Source organism: Pan paniscus, chromosome 1, assembly GCF_029289425.2.
Source record: "Pan paniscus chromosome 1, NHGRI_mPanPan1-v2.0_pri, whole genome shotgun sequence".
Taxonomy (NCBI): Eukaryota; Metazoa; Chordata; class Mammalia; order Primates; family Hominidae; genus Pan; species Pan paniscus.
In genome coordinates this window covers 184,241,855-184,253,722 of record NC_073249.2, presented here as the reverse complement: position 1 = coordinate 184,253,722, position 11,868 = coordinate 184,241,855, and the positions used below count along the sequence as shown (strand labels likewise).

At 38.8% G+C, this 11,868-nt stretch overlaps 1 protein-coding gene and 1 non-coding gene across 6 annotated transcripts in view; both read left to right on the top strand.

The window, feature by feature from the left end:
- The window catches only part of CCDC30 (coiled-coil domain containing 30), a 176,464-nt gene that overhangs the window by 77,516 nt on the left and 87,080 nt on the right, over window positions 1–11,868 (top strand). For all 5 annotated transcript variants that reach the window (XM_055094523.3, XM_034962696.4, XM_055094519.2 and 2 more), the window contains one exon: window positions 8,250–8,429. In XM_055094523.3, the coding sequence (XP_054950498.1) occupies window positions 8,250–8,429 (180 nt within the window). The remainder of the gene's footprint in view (window positions 1–8,249; window positions 8,430–11,868) is intronic.
- LOC112438266 (U6 spliceosomal RNA) lies at window positions 10,993–11,099 on the top strand. The gene has a single exon (XR_003026718.3). It is a non-coding gene; the product is annotated as a U6 spliceosomal RNA (small nuclear RNA).

Genomic DNA, 11,868 nt, shown 5'->3' with positions numbered 1-11,868 from the left:
AACAGTTGACTTTCTTGAAAAATAATTTGCATTTCTACTCTGGCAGAGTGACTGAAATGGAAAATGTAGATGAGAAGAACTACTGTTCTGGTTTTTCCATCCTTCAAAAGAAGCTAAAACTTTTGGGCCTTTGTCCTCTTGGTAAAACTGGGGTGCATCTCTTGTATACAGTATCTGTGTTTTGGTATGTTAACCTATAGGCTGTTGATTATGAATTAATTGTTAAAAGCTGTTATATAATGGTTAAACAAGAAGGTAGAATGGTGATCAAGGCATTCCATGTTGTTTGCAGATGGAAAATGAAGACAGTTAAGGGAAAATTAGGAAGCATCAACAGTAATGGGAAACATTATTGAGTGCTTATTAAGTGCCAGACATTGTGCTAAGTGCTTGCATGTGTTATCTTTCTAACTCATCACCCCATCCAGCAGTAATCATTATTATCCATATCTTAAGATGAGGGAATTGAAGTATAGAAGATGAAGTAATCTTTCCAGGATCACCCATTGATAAGCAGTAGATTCAGGATTGAAACACAGGCGTGTCTAATTCCAAAGTGAGGGTTCTGCTACGATTGATTGGAGTACCAGAAGGAGACGGTGAGACTGGAAATAAGCTGGAAAACACACTTCAGGATATTATTCAGGAGAACTTCCCAAACCTAGCAAGACAGGCCAACGTGCAAATTCAGGAAATACAGAGAACACCATTAAGATACTTCATGAGAAGATCAACTCCAAGACACATAATCATCAGATTCTCCAAGGTTGAAATGAAGGAAAAACTGTTCAGAGCAGCCAGAAAGGCCAGGTCACCTACAAAGGGAAGCCTATCAGTTTAACAGTGGACCTCTCAGCAGAAACTCTACAAGCCAGAATAGATTAGAGGCCAATATTCCACATTCTTTAAGAAAACAATTTTCAACCCGGAATTTCATATCCAGCAAAACTAAGCTTCATAAGTGAAGGAGAAATAAAATCCTTTCCAGACAAGCAAATGCTGAGGGATTTCATTACCACCAGGCCTGCGCTGCAAGAGCTCCTGAAAGAAACACTAAATATGGAAAGGAAAACCCGGTACCAGCCACTGCAAAAACACCAAAATATAAAGACCAATGACACTACGAAGAAACTGTATCGACTAGTGTGCAAAATAACCAAATAGCATCATGATAACAGGATAAGATTCACATATAACAATACTAACCTTAAATGTAAATGAGCTAAATGCCCCAATTAAAAGACACAGACTGGCAAATTGGATAAGGAGTCAAGACCCATTGGTGTGCTATGTTCAGGAGACCCATCTTATGTGCAAAGACACACACAGGCTCAAAATAAAGGGAGGGAGGAAAATATACAAAGCAAATGGAAAGCAAAAAAAAGCAGGGGTTGCAATCCTAGTCTCTGACAAAACAGACTTTAAACCAATGAAGATCAAAAAAGACAAAGAAGGGCATTACAAAATGGTAAAGGGAACAATTCAACAAGAAGAGCTAACTATTCTAAATATATATGCAACCAATACAGGAGCACCCAGAATCATAAAACAAGTTCTTAGAGACCTACAAAGAGACTTAGACTCCCACACAATAGTAGTGGGAGACTTTAACACCCCACTGTCAGTATTAGACAGATCAACGAGACAGAAAATTAACAAGGATATTCAGGACTTGAACTCTGCTCTGGGTCTAATGGGCCTAGTAGACGTCTACAGAACTCTCTACCCCAAATCAACAGAATATACATTCTTCTCAGTGCCACATGGCACTTATTCTAAAATCGACCACATAATTGGAAGTAAAACACTCCTCAGCAAATGCAGAAGAACTGAAATCATAACAAATTGTCTCTGAGACCACAGTGCAATCAAATTAGAACTCAGGATTAAGAAACTCACACAAAACCATGCAATTTCATGGAAATTGAACAACCTGCTCCTGAATGACTCCTTGGTAAATAATGGAATTAAAGCAGAAATCAAGAAGTTCTTTGAAACCAATGAGAACAAAGAGACAAGTTACCAGAATCTCTGGGACACAGCTAAAGCAGTGGTAAGAGGGAAATTTATACCACTAAATGCCCACATAAGAAGGCTAGAAAGATCTCAAATCGACACCCTAACATCACAATTAAAAGAGCTAGAGAGGCAGAGCAAACTAATCCAAAAGCTAGCAGAAGATAAGAAATAACTAAGATCAAAGAAGAGTTGAAGGAGATAGAGACATGAAAAACTCTCTAAAAAATCAATGAATCCTGGAGCTGTTTTTATTGTTGTTGTTGTTGTTGTTGTTGTTGAGTCAGAGTCTTGCTCCATCACCCAGGCTGGAGTGCAGTGGCATGATCTTAGCTCACTGCAACCTCTGCCTCCTGGGTTCAAGTGATTCTCCTGCCTCAGCCTCCCAAGTAGCTGGGATTACAGGCACGCACCACCATGCCTGGCTAATTTTTTGTATTTTTAGTAGAGACAGAGTTTCATCGTGCTGGCCAGGCTGGTCTCGAACTCCTGACCTCATGATCCTCCCACCTCGGCCTCCCAAGTGCTGTTATTACAGGTGTGAGCCACTGCACCCGGCCCAGGAGCTGGTTTTTTGAAAAAATTAACAAAATAGACCACTAGCTAGACTAATAAAGAAGAAGGGAGATAAGCATCAAATAGACACAACAAAAATGACAAGAGGATATCACCATTGACCCTGCAGAAATACAAACTACCATCAGAGAATATTATAAACACCTCTATGCAAATAAACTAGAAAATCTAGAAGAAATGGATAAATTCCTGGTTGCATACACCCTACCAAGACTAAACCAGGAAGAAGTTGAATCCCTGAATAGACCAGTAACAAGCTCTGAAATTGAGGCAGTAATTAATAGCCTACCAACCAAAAAGAGCCCAGGACCAGACGGATTCACAGCTGAATTCTACCAGAAATACAAAAAGGAGCTGGTAGCATTCCTTCTGAAACTATTCCAAACAATTGAAAAGGAGGGACTCCTCCCTAACTCATTTTACTAAACCAGCATCATTCTGATACCAAAACCATGAAGAGACACAATAAAAAAAGAAAACTTCAGGCCAATATCCCTGATGAACATCGATGCAAAAATCCTGAATAAAATACTGGCAAACCAAATCCAGCAGCACATCAAAAAACTTATCCACCACAATTAAGCTGGCTTCATCGCTGGGATGCAAGGCTGGTTCAACATACACAAATGAATAAACATAATCCGTCACATAAACAGAACCAAAGACAAAAACACATGGTTATCTCAATAGATGCAGAAAAGGCCTTTGATAAAATTCAACATCCCTTCATGTTAAAAACTCTAAATAACCTAGGTATTGATGGAACATATCTCAAAATAATAAAGAACTATTTATGACAAACTCATAGCCAATATCATATTGAATGGGCAAAAGCTGGAAGCATTCCCTTTGAAAACCAGTGCAAGACAAGGATGCCCTCTCTCACCATACCTATTCAATATAGTATTGGAAGTTCTGACCAGGGCAGTCAGGCAAAAGAAAGAAATAAAGGGTATTCAAATAGGAAGAGAGGAAGTCAAGTTGTCTCTGTAGATGACATGATTTTATATTTAGAAAAACCCATCATCTCAGCCCAAAAACTTCTTGAACTGATAAGCAACTTCAGCAAAGTCTCAGGATACAAAATCAATGTGCAAAAACCACAAGTATTCCTTTACACCAACAATAGGCAAGCAGAGAGTCAAATCATGAATGAACTCCCACTCACAATTGCTACAAAGAGAATACCTAGGAATACAGCTAACAAGGGATGTGAAGGACCTCTTCAAGGAGAACTACAAATCACTGCTCAAGGAAATAGGAGAGGACACAAACAAATGGAAAAATGTTCCATCCTAACATCCTAATGGATAGGAAGAATCAATATCAGGAAAATGGCCATACTGACCAAAGTAATTTATAGATGCAATGCTATTCCCATCAAACTACCATGACATTCTTCACAGAATTAGAAAAAACTATTTTAAATTTCATATGGAATCAAAGAAGACCCCGTATAGCCAAGACAATCCTAAGCAAAAAGAACAAAGCTGGAGGCATCACACTACCTGACTTCAAACTATTCTACAAGGCTACGTTAACCAAAACAGCATGGTACTGGTACCAAAACAGACATATAGACCAATGGAGCAGAACAGAGACCTCAGAAATAACACCACACATCTACAACCATCTTATCTTCGACAAACCTGACAAAAACAAGCAATGGGGAAAGGCTCTCCTATTCAGTAAATGGTGCTGGGAAAACTGGCTAGCCATATGCAGAAAAATGAAACTGGACCCCTTCCCGACACCTTAAACAAAAATTAACTCAAGATGGATTAAAGACTTAAATGTAAAACTCAAAACCACAATAACCCTAGAAGAAAACCTAGGCAATACTATTCAGGACATAGCCATGGGCAAAGACTTCATGACAAAAACGCCAAAAGCAATTGCAACAAAAGCCAAAATTGACAAAATGAGATCTAATTAAACTAAAGAGCTTCTGCACAGCAAAAGAAACTATCATTAGAGTGAACAGGCAACCTACAGAATGGGGGAAAAATTTTGCCATCTACCTATCTGACAAAGGTCTAATATCTAGAATCTACAAGGAACTTAAACATATTTACAAGAAAAAAACAACCCCATCAAAAAGTGGGTGAAGGATGTGAACAGACACTTCTCAAAAGAAGACATTTACATGGCCAACAAACATATGAAGAAAAGCTCAACATCACTGATCATCAGAGAAATGCAAATCAAAACCACAATGAGATACCATCTCGTGCCAATCAGAATGGCGATTATTAAAAAGTCAGGAAACAATAGATGCTGATGAGGCTGTGGATAAATAGGAATGCTTTTACATTGTTGGTGGGAATGTAAATTAGTTCAACCATTGTGGAAGACAGCATGGCGATTCCTCAAGGACCTAGAACCAGAAATACAGTTTGACCCAGCAATCCCATTACTGGGTATATACCCAAAGAAATATAAATCATTCTACTGTAAAGACACATGCACACATATGTTTATTGCAGCACTATTTACAATAGCAAAGACATGGAACCAACTCAAATGCCCATCAATGATAGATTGGATAAAGGAAATGTGGTACATATACACCATGGAATACTTTGCAGCCGTAAAAAGGAATGATATCATGTCCTTTGCAGGGACATGGATGAAGCTGAAAGCCATCATCCTCAGCAAACTAACACAGGAACGGAAAACCAAACACTACATGTTCTCTCACTCATAAGTGGGAGTTGAACATTGAGAATACCTCGACACAGAGAGGGGAACAACATACACCAGGGCCTGTTGGGGGTAGGGGGTGAGGGGAGGGAACTTAGAGGATGGGTCAATACGTGCAGCAAGCCACCATGGCACACGTATATCTATGTAACAAACCTGCACATTCTGCATATGTATCCTGGTTTTTTTTAGAAGAAATTTTTTTAAAAAGTGGCTGGGCGCGCTGGCTAACGCCTGTAATCCCAGCACTTTGGGAGGCCGAGGCGGGTGGATCACCTTCAGAAGTTGGAGACCAGCCTGACCAACATGGTGAAACCCCATCCCTACTAAAAATACAAACATTAGCTGGGCATGGTGGCACGCACCTGTAATCCCAGCTACTCAAGAGGCTGAGGCAGGAGAATTGCTTGAACCCAGGAGGCGGAGGTTGCGGTGAGCTGAGATCGCACCACTGCACTCCAGCCTAGGCGACAAAGCGAGACTCCATCTCAAAAAAAAAAAAAAAAAAAGAAGTGAGGCTTCTTCATAATTACATTATAACCCATTGAAGATTTTTTTTTCCTAGGGATCTTGCAGCTCTAAGAAGAGCAGATTGTGTTTAGATTGCCTTTCTAGCTAAACCAAAATAGGAATTGAAGAGTTAACAGGACTTGAGGGCTTCTGTGTTACTTTAGGGACATAAGCAAGATAAAACTAAAATAATGACATGGGCTTTTTAGAAAGTTGTAGACAGGAGCATACTGGACCAGGACTAAGGAAACTCTAAGAATATCTTATCTATTGAATTGTATAAGATTGAATTCTTTATCTATTCAGCATACTACTTGTGCCTACCTTTGTAGAAAATCCAAATGACTATTCTCTTATTTCACTGAAGAAGCCTGATAGGAAAGTGTATTGCTGGTGTTTGATACATGTGCTTTTTTTACAGCTTTATTCAGGATTTTTTTTTTTTTTTGAGACAGAGTCTCTCTGTCACTCAGGCTGAAGTGCAATGGCGTGATCTTGGCTCACTGCAACCTCCACTTCCTGGGTTCAAGCAATTCTCATGCCTCAGCCTCCCAAGTAGCTGGGACTACAGGTGCGCACCATCACATCCAGCTAAGGGTTTCACCATGTTGGCCACGCTGGTCTTGAACTCCTGACCTCAGGTGATCCACCCACCTCGGCCTCCCAAAGTGCTGGGATTACAGGCGTGAGCCACCACGCCCAGCCTATTCAGGATTATTGACAAATGTTGTATATTTGTGGTGTACAACCTGATGTTTTGATTTATGTGTATATTGTGAAATGATTAAATCAAGCTAAGTTACATATGTATCATCTCACATACTTTTTTGTGGTGAGAACATTTAAGCTCTACTCTTTTAACAATTTTCAAGTATACAACACATTAAGTATAGTCACTATGCTGTATAATACATATCCAGAATTTATCCTGTCTATCTGAAACTTTGCACCCTTTGACCAGCATCTTCCCATTCCATGCCTCCCCTCCCCAGCCTCTCAACCACCATTCTACTTGCTGCTTCTGTGAGTTCAACTTTATGAGTTCAGCTTTTTCAGAGTCCACGTATAAGTGAGATCATGCAGTATTTGTCTTTCTGCGCCTGGCTTATTTCACTTAGCATAATGCCCTCCAAGTTCATTCATGTTGTGACAAATGACAGGATTTCTGTCTTTTTAAAGGCTGAACAGTTTTGCATTGTAAGTGTGTTTGTGTTGTGTGTGTATACTATATTTTCTTTTCCATTCATCCATTGATTGACACTTATGGAAAATGTTTCACATTTTTCTTGGCAAAGATTTTTTGGATGTGGCTCTAAAAGCAAAAATAGACAAATGGGGTTGCGTCAAGTTAAAAAGCTTCTGCACAGCAAGGGAAACAATCAACAGAGTAAAAAGACAACCTACAGAATGGGCAAAAATATTTATGGTTCATACGTCTGATAAGGGGTTAATACCCAAAATATATAAGAAACTCAAACAACTCAATAGCAAGAAAACAAATAATCCAATTTAAAAATAGGCAAAGGATGCAAATAGACATTCTCAAAAGAAGACATGCAAAAGGCCAACAGGTATGTGAAAAAATGTTCAGCGTCGTGAATTATTAGGGAAATGCAAATTAAAACCACAATGAAATATCACCTCACACCTATTAGAATGGCTTTTATCAAAAAGACAAAAGGTAAGTGTTGGCAAGGATGTGGAGAAAATAGAACACTTCGACACTGTGGGTGGGAATGTAAATTAGTACAACCAATATGGAAAACAGTATGGAGGTTCCTCAAAAAATTAAAAATAGAGCTACCCATATGATCCAGCAATTCCACTTCCAGGTATATATCCAAGGGATTTGAAACCAGTATGTCAAAGAGATATCTGCAGAAGTGATGTGTGTGTGTGTGTGTACACAATGTAATACTATTCATTCTTGAAAGAATGTGTTTTATGGGAGTGTGTTTATGGGAGAAGAATCATTGGGAAATAAAGTGATGAGGAAGGCTAGAAACTTAAGGTCTCTTACTAAATTTCCTCTTTCTTTTTGCCAACAGACACCACACAGACACACACACACACACAAACACACACATTCACACTCTACTTCTTAACATATGGACTCTTTGAACTTCCCATTTTAAATGTGTTTTACCCTAAAATTGTCTGTGCTTCTATCATTGATATGAAAAATAAGGTAAGTTGTCTGTGCCTAACTGCTTTTGTTAACATAATTTTATTGTTATTTTCACTCTAATATAACATGTATTATATGAACATGTATCAACTATCCACAAATGTAAAAGAGTAGTTTGTTGTAGATAAGCTAACTCCGAAAACATTTACATGTGAATAATCACATTCTGACAATTCCGGTTCTGACAACTTGAACCCATGTTTTACCAATATTCTTTCCAATTGTCTGTGTTTCTCTTTTAAAATGTTTGCTTTAGCATCCATCATCTGGAGAAAAACTAAAATACAACCAGCAAGGGGAAGTACAACAACTTCACCAGAATTTGCACCGGCTCCAGATTCTATGCAACTCAGCTGAAAATGAGCTTCGATATGAACGAGGGCAGAACTTGGACTTAAAGCAACATAATAGCTTACTTCAGGAAGAAAACATTAAGGTAACTCTTGTGGGCACATGCTTTATGGAAGGGTTTCAGTTGGCCCTGGGAATAAACGAATCTAAGTTCCTCTACTTGATAATTCATGATAGGATCCACAAATATGTGGACAATGTGAGCTATCTGGTAACTTCCTCCTTTAACTTTTCCCTGCTAAGTAAGAATGTGTGTATTATCAACCTGTAAATAGAAAAAGGCATTAAATTACATAATCTTCTGAAAACACTATCTAAAATTTTTAGTACTTACTAAACTTCAGTGACCTGAGCCCTAAACCCTGGTTGTCCTGCCCTGTGTATCACTAGACTTATTTATCCCTATTAGATGGATCCATTATTATTGGTTCAATCAGATCTCAACTGCACCAAGGTACAATTCGTGGGAGAGCAAAGTTGTTTTTCCTAATACAACAGCATGAAATAGTTAAGGCAACATCCCCCAAAAGCTTGTTTAAAAATAATCTATGTAGAACTGCCATACAGAGATTCAACTAAATTTTATGGACCACATAAATGTTTAAAATTAACCTCCGTGTAAAATAGTACTTCCTCTTAATTATGGTTCAATTCTGTAAATATATATTAAGGACTCAGTTTCTATAAGCCTCTATTGAAGGTTCTAAAATTCAACATTCAATATTCATATGCAATCTTGTAGACACACTGAGAGTTTAATGGTAGGCACAATAGACACAATCCTTATCCCCATGGTGCAGGGGTCAGCAAACTTTGGCATGTAGGTCAAATTCTGTCTGCCTTCTATTTTTATAAATAAAGTTTTATTGGCAGCCATATCTGTCTGTTTATATATTATGAGTGCTTTTGTGCTACAGCAACAGATTTGATAGTTGTGATGAAACCATATGACCCACAAAGTCTAAAATATTTACTACCTGGCCCTTTATGAGAAAAGTTTGCCCACACCTGGTGTAGCAGGATAAAATGATCTTATTTGAAAAGTGACATAAACATGGATAAGAAAGGTCCCTACTTTTCAAGAGCTCACAGTCTAGTAGGGGAGATATAGAGGAAAACAAATATCCGTTTATCCCAAACTTCAAGGAAGGCCTTCTAAGGGAGTTCTCGTATTCCGGGATTATTTGAATAAACCTCTTCCCTGTCCTCACCCTTCATGAGTTTTTGAAGACTGATCATATTCCTTCAAGCCTTTGTAGTTTTAAATTAAATTCTAAATCTTTATCACATGTTCTTATAAGACAGTCTTTCACTTTCCCTTCAAGGACATTTCTTAGATCATTTTAACTCTCCAACTCGGGACATATTCTAACAATACTACATATTTCTTAAGGAACAATGGCCAGAACTACACAGATTATAATGCCTTACATATGATTGGTACCCTATAAATATTTATTGGATTAATGAACAGTCTTTCAGGGATGGATAAATGATAGCTTGGTAACAAGAGAAGATTTTTATTTTTCACTGTTTGTAAAGAGCATGCAGTAAATTTAAAAAAAAAGAGAGAGAATTTTTAAATCTATTTTAATCTCCATGGTGAGATAAATTATTGGCCATTTAGAAATAAGACATCAGCCTCTTGATTAGCTCCTTTGGCCAGGCACCTATGAAAGTTATATATGATGAGTATCCTTTATTGAGAGTTTGTCCACTTTATCTCTTTTTGTTTGTTTGTTTCTGAGATGGAGTCTCGCTCTGTCGCCCATGCTGAAGTGCAGTGGCATGATCTCTGCTCACTGCAACCTCCACCTCCCAGGTTCAAGAGATTCTCCTGCCTCAGCTTCCTGAGTTGCTGGGATTATAGGCGCATGTCACCACGCCCAGCTAATTTTTGTATTTTTAGTAGAGACGGGGTTTCACCATGTTGGCCAGGCTGATCTTGAACTCCTGACCTCAGGTGATCCTTCCGGCTTAGCTTCCCAAAGTGCTGGGATTACAGGTGTGAGCCACCGGGCCCTGCCTGTCTACTTTATCTCTTACGAACAGCCTCACAACCCTAAAGGGTCAGCACTTTATGGATGAGGAAACTGTTCAAGATTGCAAAGCTAACAAATTATAGAGTCAGAACTTAAACTCAAGTTTGTTTCTCTCTTTCCTTTATAGACATCTTGCCATATTACACCCCTCCTCAATTTGGGTCATTTTGGAACCTCAGGTTTACAAACTTAGGACTCACTTTTAAAAATCCACTCAAGGCCAGGTGCAGTGGCTGACGCCTATAATCATAGCACTTTGTGGGGCTGAGGTGAGCAGATCACTTAAAGTGCTCATGAGTTTGAGACCAGCCTGGCTAACATGGCGAAACCCCATCTCTACTAAAAGTCCAAAAAAAAAAAAAAAAAAGAGTTAGCCGGGCATGGTAGCACACGCCTGTAGTCCCAGCTACTCGGGAGGCTGAGGCATGAGAATTGCTTGAATCCAGGAGGCAGAGGTTGCAGTGAGCCATGATCGGGCCACTGCAATCCAGTCTGGGCGACAGAGTGAGAATCTGTCTCAAAAAAAAAAAAAAATCCATTCAAATTATCAAACTTGAGTATCTAGCTAATGTTAGGCATACTTATGAGACTAAGAAACAAAAACACATGCTCACTTTAGCAGCACATATACTAAAACTGGAACGATACAGAGAAGATTAGCATGGCCCCTGTGCAAGGATGACACGCAAATTTGTGAAGCGTTCCGTATTTTTTAAACTAAAGAGTTTCCGCACAGCAAAAGAAACTATCATCAGAATGAACAGGGAACCTACAGAATGGGAGAAAATTTTTGCAATCTGTCCATCTGGCAAAGGGCTAATATCCAGAATCTACAAGGAACTTAAACACATTTAGAAGAAAAAAACAACCCCATCAAAAAGTGGGTGAAGGATATGAACAGACGCTTCTCAAAAGAAGACATTTATGCAGCCAGCAAACATATGAAAAAAAGCTCATCATCGCTGGTCATTAGAGAAATGCAAATCAAAACCACAATGAGATACCATCTCATGCCAGTTAGAATGGCGATCATTAAAAAGTCAGGAAACAACAGATGCTGGCGAGGATGTGGTGAAATAGGAACGCTTTTACACTGTTGGTGGGAGTGAAAACTAGTTCAACCATTGTGGAAGACAGTGTGGCGATTCCTCGAGGATCTAGAACTAGAAATACAATTTGACCCAGCAATCCCATTACTGGCTATACAGCCAAAGGATTATAAATCATTCTACTATAAAGACACATGCACACGTATGTTTATTGCAGCACTATTCACAATAGCAAAGACTTGGAACCAACCCAAATGCCCATCAATGATAGACTGGATAAAGAAAATGTGGCACATATACACCATGGAATAATATGCAGCCATAAAAAAGAATGAGTTCATGTCCTTTGCAGGGACATGGATGAAGCTGGAAACCATCATTCTCAGCAAACTAAAACAGGAACAGAAAACCAAACACTGTGTGTTCTCACTCA